The 16,867-nt window shown below is 38.8% G+C and overlaps 1 protein-coding gene across 4 annotated transcripts in view; it reads left to right on the top strand.

The window, feature by feature from the left end:
• The window catches only part of CACNA2D3 (calcium voltage-gated channel auxiliary subunit alpha2delta 3), a 795,640-nt gene extending 782,659 nt beyond the window's left edge, over positions 1 to 12,981 (top strand). For 2 of the 4 annotated variants that reach the window (XM_049715279.1, XM_049715278.1), the window contains 3 exons: positions 7,395 to 7,512; positions 7,733 to 7,810; positions 12,330 to 12,836. In XM_049715279.1, coding sequence (XP_049571236.1) covers positions 7,395 to 7,512; positions 7,733 to 7,810; positions 12,330 to 12,422 — 289 coding nt within the window. In that variant the 3' untranslated portion in view covers positions 12,423 to 12,836. Of the gene's footprint in view, positions 1 to 7,394; positions 7,513 to 7,732; positions 7,811 to 12,329 lie in introns of all 4 variants that reach the window. The other 2 variants (XM_049715277.1, XM_049715280.1) reach the window with 2 other exon arrangements.
• Positions 12,982 to 16,867: the final 3,886 nt, after the last annotated feature.

The raw sequence follows: 16,867 nt of genomic DNA, 5'->3' as shown, positions 1-16,867 counted from the left end.
AAGTGAGGCTTTCCTTGTAGCCCCAGACTGAGGACCTGAGCACCACAGGTTCTAAAGAGAACAGCCATTTAGCTGGCACTGATTTAGAATTGGAAACTCTCCCCCCGACCCCCACCTTCAAGTTTATTTGAGGGTTGACAACTGGTCCGCCTTTAATCTACCACAAGAAGACTGATGAGGGGCCTAACAAGGAAGAGATCAGGGTTCATGGAAAGAGGCGTTTTCCTCCAGGGGGTACTTTTTCCTGCTGGGATCCAGATGGGTGGTGGGGAATTCTCCAAGACTCTAATATATTTTGGGGGTATCTGAAAGAAGGGAGGTCCAGCACTGGCCAAATGTCTGCTGGGTGGCAGGTGTGCTGACGTGTCCTATCCAAGCAGGGGAAAGAGATCTAGAGGGAGAGGGCTAGGCTTGGAGAAGGAGCAGCACTGAGGTGGCCTATGGCTGGGCCGGCAAAGATGCCTGTTTCCCAGGGGCCAGATAGACAATATGGAAGATTGCTGTCATCTTGCTGAAACTCAACAAGAGCGTTGCTCTCCAGGAGAGGTCCACACTAAGGGCAAGAGGCTGTGGGCACGATGCTGATGATAAGAGCTGTGTGGGTGGTCACGCTGGGGCCACGTTGAGGGGCTCTCAGTTCTCAGGAGAATCCACGGTAACCTCACAAAAAAGCCACATTTGGGTGCTGGATCCACACAGAGGACACCAAAGGCCAAGCTGTTACAAGCTGTGGTGAGAGATTGCACCATGGCCTGGTGAGTAGGAAATGCTTGCCTCTTTGCTGCTCCATTTTCCCCACCCCAAATGACTGAAGAAGCTAGAAAACAGAAGCTTGAAGGAATGACAGTGTAGAGCTTCAAACTAAATAGGAAATTAAAGTATTAAACTAGATTGGACTAATTTTATTAACCTCAAGTTTTCAGAAAGTTAGGGAATCTTTCCAGATATCATTTAGAGATGAGAAAGCAGGAATTCAATACAGTGGGGTTGAAAATAGAGACTTAAAAAAAATTGTTTCGGGAATTCCCTGGTGTTCCAGTGGTTAGGACTCTGCGCTTTCCCTGCCGAGGGCCCGGGTTCCATCCCTGGTCAGGGAACTAGGATCCCACAAGCTGCTCCACACGGCCAAAAAAAAAAAATTGTTTCATGTTTCTATCTTTGTTAAGCTGAGACAACTCAATAAGCTTGTTCATTTGCATTCCTAGGTTAATCCTCACTGCTGCATGCTGTATTTCAGTGTCCTACTGAAGTCTGTTTGCTGCATTTCATTTAAGATCTTTGCATCAATATTCACAAAAAGAGATTATTCCGTAGCTCTTCTTTCCACCCTCCTTCCCTTCCTCCCTCCCTCCCTCCCTCTCTCTCTCTCTCTCTCTCTCTCTCTCTCTCTCTCTCTTTCTCTCTCTCTCTTTCTCTCTTTCTCTCTTTTTGTATAATCTTGGTCAGGTTTTATATCAAGGTCCTTGATAAAAGAAATCTGAAGTATTTCCTTCTTTCCCTGTGCTCTGAAGCAGCTTAAATGTTTTAGAACTACATGTGCCTTGACATGCTAACATGATTCACCTGTGAAATGTCCTGGGCCTGACACTTTTGGGGGTGAGCAGGGAAGGCCCTGCTGTTCGTTCTTTCACCTTGTTTGAACTGAGCCATGAGTAGGTGAGTGTTGCCCTTTTACCTCCCCCATGCCACAGGGTACCACAACTATGGATTAGAACATGGCCTCAATATTTAATTTCCAGTTTAAATTTAAGCAGTCCATCACCAAATGCTTGCTCTCCACAACTTATGGGCCTGGGTCACTGTAGGGCATTTGGGGGCACATTGCGGGGATACAGGCGTCTCCCCACCTCCAAAGAGAATAGGGTCTTTGGAGATCCACATACCCAGTCCACCTGGAGAGTAGTACAACCTAGAACACAGTCAGCGCCAGATTCAAATTGATTCCCTGTGATTTACTCATTGTCTTTTATTTTATCTTTAGAAAAAATATGGACAATTTGTAAAGGTTGAAAATCTATAAAAAGTGAAAGACTTTAAAATGATTTAAGATTCTGTCCTGCCCGATTATTTTTTGAGCCATGGTTTTGTACCCAATTAATGAAAAGCAAGCCAACCAAATTCTCCAATTGTTCACCCTGGGGTCCTCTGGGAATCTTAGCCATGGGTTCCCCCCACCACACACACTTGTCCAGGCAGCATTAGGGGAGCAGTGTGGCCGCCTTCCTCATCTGGGTAGCAAAGCCCCCTCAGCAGATAGTCCGTCTTGTCAAGGGAGGCTGTCTTGAAATTGCATCATCTTTTTTCCTCTAGTTCTTTCTCAGTCTGTTGTGAATGGAAAAGGGAGGACTGGGTTATTTCAGTTCCGGCAATGGACAGATCAAAATTGCTTCCCTCTTCCCTATTCTGTTTCCCTTGAGGACCTAATTTATTTCATGCATTTTGACCTATCCCTGCTTAGAAATGGCTGCTGTGATTCTCTGTTGAGGCATTTCCCTTCCGCCTTGTTTGGCCCCCAGGCCAACCCCACAGGCCACGGTCCCTCTGCACAGCGATGTCAGTCTGGCTGCTGGGCCCAGCTGGATGGAGGTGTGTTTTATGAAGTTCAACCCTACACCCTGGGCCATAAATACACATTGTGCACATAAATGTACAGCTAACATTGGCCAGACCCCTCCAGAAAAACATGTTAATAAGCAGACAGTAAGTCTTTAAAATATGGAAAAGCAGTTAATCTTTCCGCTGGCAAATCCTTGGTAGGGGGTGTTTTCCTCCACTGTAGTAATAGCTGCCTGCAGAGATTTCCATCTCCTAGGACTGGGGGTAAAAGGCTGGGAGTTTGCTGTGGGACTTCATGAGAACACTTGGGGAGCCTTCACCTTGGAGGGTAAATGTGTTAAAACGAATAATATCTTGCAGTGGTTGTCATTAACCATTCATATCAAGTGATCACTGGGTCTGCCCTTGAGGAAATTGAGCAGTAATAACTCCAGTACGAGACAGAAAGTCGGCTGCCTATAGTAGCAGCCCCATAACAGGCCTGGGCTCCAGAGGCTTGCAGCTCTGCCCCTGTTACTCTAGGAAATCAGTTAATCTCTTGTTTCCCAATCTCTAATATGGGCACAATTATGTCTTATTGTCTGTATGTTCTCTGAGTCCCAGTTTTCTCTTTTGTGAAATGAGAAAATCAATACTCTTTGCCCCTAGCATAACATTCCATCTTATAAATGTTTTAAGAATACACGTACACATTCGCCTTGTAAAGAACTCCAATGTTACAGATTAAGTTTAAGTCTCCCCGGACAATTATTCCCAGTCTTCTCCTCTTGTCCACCACTGCCATCCTGTTCCCTCCCCTCCATCCCCTCCTCCCTTGCTCTCTCTCTCACTGATGATGTGGTAGGAGGACCAGACTTGAGGGTAGGGGTGGGGGCTCAGCAGACAGAAGGTGCCTGGAGCCAATACATGCTTGCTTTGTTGGAGAGATGGAAGGTCAAGTCTGCAAATTGCCTCTAATCTGTTGAGCAGCCATGATTTTATCTGCATGTCTCAGGCAGAGCATGGGAGTTGCCAGTGGGTTGACTTAAGGAGGATATAGGTGACAGCTGTCAATCTGGAGATGACATGATCTGTGCCTTATAAATAGTTAATTTCACTTGGTCCTTTCATTCCTTTTTATCACTAGGAAGACACTTCATATGTTTTGTCCTTTTTTGTGTTCTACCCACATGTGCTCCACTTGTTCATTTATTCCTTCTATGTTAACATGAGTCATGGATCACTTACTGATACTATCTACTCATAACATAACTGATAAGTCTTATCCATCCCGTTTATTTTTCTTGTTCTCTGTAGCAGAATCAAATACTCTTAGATGAGTATTTCTAAATATTCTTAAACATTTATACTTTATGTATAGTTTTGCAACGTTATTTTCCCACTTATTATGTTTTGGGTAATCTTTCATGATGGTAAATTGACACCTTTTACCCTTTCATCTGGTGCCAAGTAGACCATAGAACAGACACACTGTTGCTTATTTAATCATTCCTCTGTTGATGAACTTTCAGGTGGGTTTTGTTTTTTCCTCCTCTCAATGAACAGTGTTACCAAGAGCATCTTTATGTATGTCTTCTTGGGTTCTTGAACAATAGTTCCTCTTACTGGGAAGTAAAACAACTGGAAAAATAGGATCTAAATGATTTTTCACTGTAACAATAACGAATTGTTATCATAGGGGCTGTAAAATTCACTTTCCTACCAGCAGTGTAGAATAATATTCACTTCTTCAGACTCTCCATCATTTGATACTACCATAGACAAAATTTTGCCATTCTGCTGGTGAAAAATGCATTTCATTATTTTAATTTCATTTTAATTTATATTTACCTAATTTGTAGTGAGATTGAACCCCTTTTACATATCAGTTGTCTATCTGTGTTTCCTTTTCTGTAAATTATCTCATGGGTTTTGATACTGATTAGGGGCAAGCATCTTCCCTTCTCTCTCTCTCTCTCTCCTTTTTTTTTAATAAAATTCAATTTTATACAATTGTCCAGACTGTTCTTTATATTTAATCTTATGAATGAATCTTAGGATCATCACCTCAAATTCCATCAAAATTCCTGTTGGGATTTTTATTGAGATTACTTTGAATTAAAAGGTTAATTGAAGGAAAAATGACACCTTTAATATATAACTCTTTCCTTCCACAACCACTGTGGATTTCTTAGGGGTTTTTTTTTCTTTTATATTCAGTACATTTTGATCATTTTCTTCATAAAGAAACATCTTTTACTAGGTTTATCCTTGGGCATTTCATAGTAATTATTGACAATATCAATGGTTCTTTATTTCATAAATATTTTTTCATTGGTTATTGCCAGTGTCAGGGAAAGGCTGTGGTTTTATATGCTGATTATGTAACTGGGCAGCTTGCTTAGTTCGTTTCTTGGTTCTAACAGTTGGTCAGTGGGCTCACACGGATTTTCTATGAACACAGTGGTATCTGTTCTTTGGGTGACTTGGTAGTATTCACTTGGGGTTAGATTCTCAATGTGCATTTCAGGTTTTTTTCATGCAGTTGGTTTGCTGGTGTTTTTTATAGCTTGGCCAAATGTTGATAATTTATACTTTATCCCCCAAAGTGTGTTTGATCTAAGTTTTCAAATTGTTTGTAATGATATACGTAATACTCACTTAAAATGTTTAAAATGCCTCTGTATATTTTCGGTTTTAATGTAACTTTGTGACTTCTTTTTCTTGATCAGGAGTGCCATAAGTGGACTTATGTCCTTGTTCTTTTAAGCCAGAGTTTGATTCTTTTAGTTATCTTCACGTTTTCATCTGCATCTTATTCTTCTGCTTTTATCTTTATAAGTTCATTCTGTCATTGATTCAGTGAATGTTTACTGAGCATCTGCTCTGTCCCAGGCATAACTCTGGCTGCTGCGGATAAAAGATAACCAGGGGCAGACGCATGTGGCCTTCCTCCCATGGAAACCACAGTTTGTTGTGAGGGACAGACAGTGAGCAGGGAAGGAGGAAGTGGAGGCAAAGGAGATTGAGAAGAAAGGCAGTGAGGTCATTGGTGTCCTTGACAAGAACCAATCCAAGGGTGTGGTAAGGACTACAGCCTTATTGGAGTAGATTTGTGAAAGGAGAGAAGTGAGGAAGTAGAGAGAGAGGAAGAGAGAGAGGAGAGAGAGAGGGATTGTGTATAATTCTTTTTAGGAGTTGTACTATAAATGAGGATGGGAAGTGTACTATAAATGAGGACGGTGGTAGGTGAAGGTAAAATTAAGGGAGAGTTTTGTGTAAGCTGAAGAAAATGGCTAGTAGACAAGAGAAACTATTTGTACAATGATCACCTCTCTCCTCTTCCATCAGTCACATCCTTGCAGAAGCCTGAGGGCTGGGCTTCGGAGAGGGGCATCAATTCTCAGCACAGTGTACCACAGGGGAGAATGAGTATAGGGCACAGGTGCAGGTTTATGTTCTTATTTTTCCAGTTTCTTGATTCAAAAACACAGTTCATTTATTTGCAAAATTTTTTCCCAGTAAAAATATTTAAGCAGCCCAGACTCAAATCTGCACAGATTTGAGTCTGGGCTGCTCTCAAATTCTCAAGGATTAATTGGATGTGTTTTTAACCTTTAATTTCCACTGCTTATATCTTTTTGCTATTAATTTCTAATTTTAGCTGAATGTAAAAGAAGAACATGTAATTGATGCTTTCTGCTCTTTGGAATGTGTTGCATTTCCCTGCGTTTGAAAATAACTTATATTCTGTTATTGCTTAGATCTGAAGAGTTTTTGCTCTATATTTTAAGCAAGTCATGCATTCTCATACCATTTTGGTATTTCTATCAGTTTGTATACTAAGATCATGAAAATTCATGTCATATCTTGTTATACTAGATACACTCTAGAGAACAGAACAAATTTTTTGAGAGAAAGATGAAGATAACTTACAGAGAAACTGACCGTTTTTTAATGTTATAGTCTAGTTCATCTGACTAAAGTGAATTTGGTAAAATATCATGAAAAATTTATGTGACAGGGATTCTGGGGCTGGGGCTAAATATTAAGCTAATCTGTCGGCTCTAGAAGAATATGGGATTTGTTCTCTAATTTGTTCCTCCAAAGAGTCACTGGTATTTCTGGTTCAAGGAGTATTTTTATGGTGATATTACTTTGTCATTTTATTGTATTAGGTAAGGTGAGAAAGAGGTGTCGTTAGGCTTACTTATGTTGGACTAGCTGTACAGATAAACCCAGAATGTCAGAAGGGCCATATGGCCTTAGTACCAGCTTAACTTGGTCTCTGAGAAGGATGGATCTCCTTAAACAACTAGCATTAATTTCATCCAAAAAATACCTGTATTATGGGCAGACATTGTACAAAGTGGTTCAGGGTAAGGTCTAGGAAGTTCACTTCATCTTTTATCATTAATATGACATAGCTTCAGTCTATCATTGTTGGAGGGAGAAGGAAAAATATACCTCAAAGAACATCAGATGCAACTTGGGGTGATGTTTAGGCCCTGGGAGAAGAAAATGAGTCTTGGAAAAGCTTAACCTCTTAGACCTTGGAAACTGAGGTGATTTAGCCAACTCCGACTCTCCTGTTTCGTACACGTAAAAGTCCTGTCTTTCCAAGGTGAGTTTTATGAGCTATATATGGACATAGATGTACTGTCTTCTTAGTGAAACTTCGTATTTGAAAGTGAAGAGCCTTGGGGAAGGAGGCAACTTGACTAGTAAAGCAGTCTCTGAAACTTGTTTTCCAAAATATTACAGTAGTTCCCCCACCCCAGGGAAAGTTTTCCTCATGGCTATTAGGTTGAGGGATGGTAAGTGATCACTCACTGTCTCTCTGCCTCTTGTTCCAACAGGTCCTTTGTCATCCAGCAAATCCCAAGCAGCAATCTGTTCATGGTGGTGGTGGACAGTAGCTGCCTCTGTGAGTCTGTGGCCCCCATCACCATGGCACCCATTGAAATCAGGTATATCCTTTTGTGTGTAGGTCCAGCCACTACTGATGAAGCTGGTAAGGGGGATCAACAGTAAGGAAACCTAGGGGAGAAATCTTAGAGAGGAGGAGATGATATCCTTTCCACTATTAGAGAGAGAGAAGTTGTTAAGGGAGTTTAGTGCCAAGTTTTGAGCTCTGAAATTCGGAGTGAGGAAAAGGAGCATCTTGGAAATATGCCTTAACAACAGTCAACATAACGAATCCCTTAAGTGTGAACGTTTAAAGGCTCAGAAGATCAGAAGGCGTCCGGAATCTTGTCATGGCTTCCATCCTGAGGTAATCTGAGAACCCTTCCTACTCTTTTCCCATCAGATTCGCCATGAGAATCTCACAGTAGTCAAAGAACTATAGCTCAAAAGTTTACTCTTGAGAAAGCAGTCCCTTTCAGGCAAACCAAAGAAGAATATACAGGAAGGCTAATGGTACTCTACTTTCAGCCTCTCAGTGCCTTCTTATTTAGTCTGTGCTTAATAGTCTTATCTTATTATATCCATGTATATTTTTTAAAAGCCTCTTTACTATCTTCCCTACTACAAATGTGCTATAATTTTACCACTTTCCACTATTACACATAAAGTGGCTCTTACCATCTTGTTTTACTTCTTTCAAATTGTAGTTAAAATTATTTTCCTGCTTACTAAAAAATATATATATATATATTTTTTCCTGCTTACTTTTAGACAGCCTTTTATTTATAAGAAATTCATGTAAAGCAAAAGTGGCAATACTAATGTCAGATCAAGAGTCACAATATATAAATGTGGAATGATAAGCCTTTAAACTCCCCTAACCACACGAAGTCACAACTCTAAAGGCACTACATTTACACCAAAAGTGATGATCAGAGAAAAATTAAACCTAATACTAAGAAAGGTAAACTTATCACCGATGTAGGTGAATTATGTCCTTCAATGTTGTAGGCAAAAACAATTAAATATGGCAAGAAAAGTTACAGTTTAAAAATTAAGTCTATCCCCCACCTTGAAAAATAGAAAACTTGCCTAGACCAATTACTCTAGGGAGACTGGGAAGATATTCATTTTTTAAAATGCCACCAGAGCCAGCTGAGTGTTAATCTCACCTGTAAATAGCAAATAATTTTAATGTTATTTAAACTATCCAAGTCCTAGAAAATACTTTAAAGTCAGTATAGTACTAAAAAGAATTTGGAATTTATTGAGAATGTTTCCTTCTATATTTGAGGGAGAGTTCAATAACAATATAAGTTGAAAAGGCCTTTGATAAAATTCAATGATCACCTCTAATAAAAGCTCTATGTAAAATAGAAATGTGAACAATAGTCCAAAAGCAATAATACCACTTCAATTAAAACCAGAACTGCATACATAGCACTAAAGTCACTAGAGTAAAAATCTTTTCAAGTTAATAAGATAATTTGCTTTGGTAAGTAGATACATGATAAACACTAAAAAAAAATCAGTATTTTTTTTCTTTAAGTTTCTAGACCCACTGAGATGAGGTCAGTGGAATAGAATAGTAATTCTTATGTATGACAAAGGTTCAATTCAAAGGAGAGAGTATAGAATGGACTTGCATGGTAAATGATGGTCTCATAAGAAATTCTAGGGATTGGATTCATGCTCTTGGGTTGGAAGAATTAAAGTTGTTAAAATGGCCATACTACCCAAAGCAATCTACAGATTTCATGTGATCCCTATCAAATTACCCATGACATTTTTCACAGAACTAGAACAAATAATCCTAAAACTTATATGGAAACATAAAAGACCCAGAATCGCCAAAGCCATTCAGAGAAAAAAGAACAAAGCAGGAGGCATAACCCTCTCAGGCTTCAGACAATACTACAAGGCTACAGTAATCAAAACAGCATGGTACTGGCACAGAAAAAGACATATGGATCAGTGGAACAGAATAGAGAGCCAAGAAATAAACCCACACACCTATGGTCAATTAATCTTCAAGAAAGGAGGCAAGAATATACAATGGGGAAAAGACAGTCTCTTCAGCAAATGGTGTTGGGAAAGCTGGACAGTCACATGCAAATCAATGAAGTTAGAACACACCCTCACACCATACACAAAAATAAATTCAAAATACCTTAAAGACTTAAATACACGACATGACACCATAAAACTCCTAGAAGAGAACATAGGCAAGACATTCTCTGACATAAATTGTCCCAGTGTTTTCTTAGGTCAGTCTCCCAAGGCAATAGAAATAAAAGCAAGATGAACAAATACTGTATGCTAACACATATATATGGAATCTAAAAAAAAAGAAAAAAGGTTCTGAAGAACCTAGGGGCAGGAGAGGAATAAAGACGCAGACATAGAGAATGGACTTGAGGACATGGGGAGGGGGAAGGGTAAGCTGGGAAGAAGTGAGAGAGTGGCATGAACATATATACACTACCAAATGTAAAATAGATAGCCAGTGGAAAGCAGCCGCATATCACAGGGAGATCAGCTCGGTGCTTTGTGACCACCAAGAGGGGTGGGATAAGGAGGGTGGGAGGGAAACACAAGAGGGAGGGGATATGGGGATACATGTATACATAGAGCTGATTCACTTTGTTATACAGCAGAAACTAAAACACGATGGTAAAGCAATTATATGCCAATAAAGATGTTTGGAAAAAAAATGGGACCTAATCAAACTTATAAGCTTTTATACAGCAAAGGAAACCATAAACAAAACAAAAGGGCATCCTACAGGTTGGGAGAAGATATTTGCAAATGATGTAACTGAAAGGGCTTAATTTTCAAAATATACAAACAACTCGTACAACTCAATAACAAAAATCAAACAGCCCAATTGAAAAATGGGCAGAAAACCTAAATAGACATTTCTCCAAAGAAGAAATACAGACGGGCCAATAGGCACATGAAAAGATGCTCATCATCACTAATTATTAGAGAAATGCAAATCAAAACTACAATGAGCTACCACCTCACACCAGTCAGAATGGCCACCATCAAAAAGTCTACGAATAACAAATGCTGGAGGGGGTGTGGAGAAAAGGGAACCCTCCTACACTGTTGGTGGGAATGTAAATTGGTGCAGCCACTATGGAAAACAGTATGGAGGTTCCTGATAAAAGTAAAAATAGAGTTGCCATATGATCCAGCAATCTCACTCCTGGGCATGTATCCAGGTAAAACTATAATTCAGAAAGATACATGCAACCCTATGTTCATAGCAGCACTATTCACAATAGCCAAGACATAGAAATAACCTAAATGTCCATCAGCAGATGAATGGATAAAGACGATGTGGTGTATATATATAATGGAATATTACTCAGCCATAAAAAATGAAATAATGCCATTTGCAGCAACATGGATGAACCCAGAGATTATCATACTAAGCAAAGTAAATCAGAAACAGAAAGACAAATACCATATGATATCATTTATATGTGGAATCTATCAAGTATAAGTGGAATCTAAAATACGACACAAATGAACATATCTATGAAACGGAAACAGACTCACAGATATAGAGAACAGACTTGTGGTTGCTAAGGGTGTGGGGGAAGGATTGGGAGTTTCGGATTAACAGATGCAAACTATTATGTCTAGAATGGATAAATAACAAGGTCCTGTATAGCACAGGGAACTATATTCAATATCCTGAGATGAACCATAAAGGAAAAGAAAATGGAAAAATATATATATATATAATATATATATTATATATTATATATACTATATATTATATATACTATATATTATATATATAATATATGTATCTCAATCATTTTGCTGTACAACAGAAATTTACACAACATTGTAAATCAATTATACTTCAATAAAATTTTAAAAATAAATAAATAAGAAATTCTAGGGATTGGAGAGACCTTCTTATCCAAGACCAAAGAGTTATAGAAGAAAAACAGATTTATTACCTATATAAAAATTATAACTTTTTGATGGAAAAACATAACTAAGTCAGTATCCAATTTATAGAACTTGAAAAAATATTTATAAATCAAAGCATAAAGAGCTCTTTAAATTGATAAGTCAAACAACTGCATATAAAAATAAACCGAGGACATGAAAGATACAATTTACTGGGTGATCAGAAAATACAGGTACCAATGAAATATCTAACAATAGCCATCAAAAGCAAAAATACCCTTTAGCTCTGCACTGTCACTCCTGGGTATCTTTACCTAAGGCCAGGGCAGGAGCAAGTATCATTGTTTGGTAAGGACCTATATTCAGCGCTCTTCGTAGCAGTAGAGAACAGATGAGAAGATGAATGACCATCAATAAGAAAAAAAAACTGAATAAAATAGACCTAGAATAATGGAGATAGAGAAATTTCCATCAATGAGTGGATAAAAATCATGGTGCAGAAAGGAATAAATAATATGATTTGAGTTTTGTAAAACAGAGCCTCCCTTCCCCCAAATTAAAAGGAAGGCACACACAAAACCTTCCATAGCCAAGTATCTGAAATGATCAGCCCCCTGAGATGTGATCTTTTACTAAGAAGGTCAGTATTTTGCTTTTATAAAATAATCACAAGAGACTTCTCTACCAACAGCCCTTTGCCTCTTGAATGTTCTGCATAATAGTATACAAAGAGTCATTTTGAATACTTTATACATTGACAAGTGAAATCAGAGATTCTCATTACTAACGGGATGAAATGTAGACAAGTCCATTTCCTGCCATTATCTAGGTTCCAAATGATTTTGTTCGTACACTGGAGAGCAGGGAGGGATATGGGGACTCCACGTACCCTGGGAAGTTTAAGGCATCTTGGGATCCACCTCGGCTCTAACCAACCCTGCCTTTCCCTGTAGGAGAATGCGAGGGAGTGTGGGGGTGCGCCGAATCTCCAGGCCAAGATGGTCCTTATCCTGCTCCCTCTGCTTTTGATGCTCTTCTCAAGGTGACACTGATGGAGATGTTCTCTTGGCATGCTAAAGTATGGATAAACTGTGAGCCAAAATATGGTGCAACATAGGAGACATGAAATGTAGTCCAACCATCAGCATCTCATGATATTAAGCTGTGCGTGATATAAACTCTTAGAGATATGTTGACAAAAAAGTTATCTTTTTACTTTGCCAGTCATGCAAATGTGAGTTTGCTACATTATTATTATCCTTCATCAGAAACGGGACTGCAAGTGGGCAGCGTCCCTTCTGCTTGAAACCCATTGAAACCAATTTAAAACTGTGTACTTTTTAAATAAAGTATATTAAAATCATAATCTCCTGGTTTGGGTTTTATTATCATTTTACTGCTGAGAATACAGAATGGAAAGTACATGAAAAAGTCACCCATTCCAGACAGCAAGAAAGGATGGTTGTTGGCAGAGACTTTACAGCAGATTCTAGACAAGTATTTAACAACTGTTTAGATGCTCCACTCTCAGTTATAAAAATATTTACAGAAGTAAATCAAAATATCATCTACATCAGAAGAATTTATTACACAGAGCTCTGACTTTTGTTGAACAAAACTTCAGTAGAAATCATAATTTGGATGAGAACACAAGCTTCCAAATATTAAAGTGTTGAACTATTTGGGAACAGAAATAGTCATAAATCCTAGGAATTCGTTCTGAGAAGACTTGAAGGAGGAAAAGAACAATGACTACAAATGACTCTCAACCTTATTGCTTGAGAATATGGCTTCTGGCTTTCCCCATAAACAAGAGATGAAATTTGGTCTTATATATAACAGAATATGAAAATACCCAGACCTGTAAGCATTTCTAAATTTCTGAACCAAAGAAAACAGTGTCCATTGGATCATGATTACCAAATAACCATTCCAAGTGGAATAATTTCTATGACTAGGTAGAAACGAGAATGCCTTTCTTTAGAGGACAAACATCTAAAAGTCATGTGGAAAAATCAACTTAAACTCTTTTTTAAAAAGCCACATTATCCTGTTGATATTTTAGAAAAACTGATGTAATACTACTTTATCCTAAAATGATTCCAGCATTTATAGGAATAACAATACTACATTGTTATACATCTTTAAATTACTATTCCTCCAACCCACAAGGTCTTCCTGCTCCTCAAGCATGCTAAGTGAGCACCTGCCTCAGGGCCTTTTCACTTGCTATTCCTTCTTTGTGAGATACTCTTTCCCCCAGATATCTGCATGCCCTCCTCCCTTACCTGCTTCAAGTCCTTCCTTCTTTGGCAGTCCACCCTGACCTCCTTGTTTACAGTTGTAACTTCCACACCCCTCCACCCTTTCTTCCCTGCTTGATATTCCACCATAGCAGTTATCACCATTGGATTTGTTTATTGTTTGTCTCTCCCCAGGTGAATATAAACACCAAGAAGGCAAGGATTTTGTTTGCTGCTTTTTAATTTTCTCACTGCTATATTCTCATCTCCAAGGAGAGAAGAGTAGAGTGTCCAGCTCAGAGCAGACCCTCAATAAACATTTAAGCAAGTAAGCAAGAGATAGTAGTAGTAAGAGCTGTGCTGCCAACATAGTGGGTGACTGTGTGTACATACCCCTGTGGTATAGTGCCATGTGGGAGTATCTGCGTTACTGCAGAGAGCAAGGAGTAATACCATATTCTCTATTATCCTGCCATGCTAATTTTTGAAGACTTCTATTTGCAGTATTAATGATTGATGCCAATCCTATCCAAAGGTATCCTATCACAGAACATTTTATTAAAATGTTTGGTTTGCTGCTTATAATTAAGATAAACTATAAAGTGATACAGTTTAACATAGCATTATATGGCACAATTAGTTATTAAAATTATAAGCTTTGACATTTAATATAATTGGTAACAGATTCAGAAGGCACCTAGAGCTAATCATAGTGTAACAATCTAGCAATATTCTTCCTAAAATGTAGAAAGCTTTCATATATGTGAAAATTCATAAAAATATAGAACAATTGCAATATTTATTGAAGGTAGATTAATAAAACACAGCATAGACAAGAATAATGGTGTGATACCTTTATCTGTCCTAAAATTAACACCAGGGCAACTCCATATACTATACATTCATTAGATTAAGATGACATAGGACACTAAAATAAGATCGTAATGGCAGTGGTAAAAACTACTATTTAATGTCTGAAGTGGTTTTAAAATAAGAAAATGTAGCATTATTATTCAAATTATGAGCAGTACAGCACTACAGGGGATAATACTTCTCTTGTTATAAGAGACTGTATAGTTTAGTAAAATATTAAAATCATCGGCAGAAGAGCACAGTTTTATTACTGTCAATATTAGAGGTCGTAATAACTTAGCAGACCCTTGAGGGCCATTTGCAGTGTCTGCAATTTGGGAGCTTTGTGAAGATGCCCCTAATTGGCACATATATGCTGGGGAGCCTGTTGTGGGTATTTCTACTCATGTGACTTTGTCTTATATATCCAGCTTGTAGCAGCTGTAATTCCTGCTGGGGACTTTGCAGGCATCATTTCCCCTAATCCAGTGATTACAAATCCTGGGCAACTTTGCCCACTCGGGAACATTCAGCGATATCTGGAAACATTTTTTGGTTGTCACAATTTGAGACAGGAGGAGGTGCTACTGGCATCTGGTGGGTAGAGGCCAGGGATGCTGTTAAACATCTCCAAATCCTGAGACAGACCACACAGCAAAGAATTATTTAGCCGAGCGTTTCAATAGAGCTAAAGTTGAGAAACCCTGCTCTAATCCTTTAACAATCAATAAGCTTTTGTCTTTACAAATAGATGCCACAGACCTGGATCGCCACGTGGCATCTAAATTGTGCACGTTTGCTCCACCAATGCTAGGAATTCTTTACATAGTGTAAGATACTAAAATACAGATTCAATTCAGTAGCAATCCAGGTATATCATATACTCAGATGATGGGGTCCTTCTTGTCCTCCAGGCCTCAGCAGTCTTCCACTGAACACCTGGGAATCCTCGGTCACTGCCTGCTGTTTGCTTCAGAGCAAGGTACTCATGGGGCGCTGGCATTTTCCCGTTCACTCTCAGTCTCCCCTCCCCACAACTGTAGGAGGGAGCTCAACTGTCTTGTGCAATTCTGGATTCCCGATGCTGAGAATTGCTCCTCAACTTCAGTGACACCCAGGAAGTGTTTGCTGAAGGAATAAACCACCCCCACAATACCATTATCAAAACCTTCTATTTACAAGTTACTACGCAGAGAACTTTCCGTCATCATTTCCTACATCTGCTATTATTCCCATTTCACTGATGAGGAAACTGAGGCTCAATAAGAAAGTTACCCAAATTGCTAGAGCCAGTAAGAGGCAGAGCCTTATGCCACACCTTTCCCCCTTAACCATTACAATACTATATACCATATGCATATGCATCAGTACAATGTACTATAGTCCCACATGGCAGCAGACCCCAGTCCCCTTGGATAGGTAGGAAGTCAGGATGGCAATACTTTCTAGTTTAGGGTACTCTAATTCAGCAGCATTTGGGCACACTGAAGGCAATATACAATAGTAGATTATAGTGATATTTTTGTAAAATATGGTTATAAACAGAATAATATGACACTGTGGCTATATCTGTAGTATATTCAAAATACAGTCCTTCATACTCACATGCACATTATAGGTAATGCAGGATGGTTTAAACCAGGAGTCAGCAAGCTTTTTCTATAAAGGGCCAGAGTGAATATTTTAGACATTGTGGGCCATGTCGTCTATCTCTGTTGCAACTATTGAACTCTGCCACCGTAGCACAAGAACCCCTGTGTTCCATTAAAACTTTCTTTAAGCACACTGAAATTTGAATTTTATCTATTTTCACATGTTGCAAAATATTATTTAGAGCTTTATTCACTTCATTTGAATGGTATTTAAAAATGTAAACACCACTCTTAGCCTGAAAACTGTAGGCAGTGGGCCAGATTTGACACGTGGGCCATATTGGTCAACCCCTTGATTTAGAAGATTGCAGCTGACAATTTTTAAGGCTCTCATTACGTGATAAATTAGGAATATCCTTGCAACTTACAGGCACGCATGCTAGAATTGTGTCAGCACTATCAGTATGGGAGCTTCTACAGTACAAATATGACCACACGATTTTTACTTTAACATCACACAAACTAGTACTGTTTGAGACACTGTAAGTACCCTAGTATAATCTAACGCCTTTATATGTATGTAACTACAAACATAAATAAAAAGCATAACTCACTATAGAGTGCTAGCATTACTGCTACTCGAATTGTAAGGTGAGGGTGTAGGCTGACATAATGTAGTTCAGCACAGTATATTATCATTTCTGTTCCCACAATTATATGTAATAAAGTGAAACATAAAATCACATTGCTGCTGCCAGCATTGGCTGTCTTAAAGCAGTTACTTCCCTCAGCCTATGCTGTACT

Source organism: Orcinus orca, chromosome 10, assembly GCF_937001465.1.
Source record: "Orcinus orca chromosome 10, mOrcOrc1.1, whole genome shotgun sequence".
Taxonomy (NCBI): domain Eukaryota; kingdom Metazoa; phylum Chordata; class Mammalia; order Artiodactyla; family Delphinidae; genus Orcinus; species Orcinus orca.
This window is presented reverse-complemented; position numbering and strand designations above follow the sequence as displayed.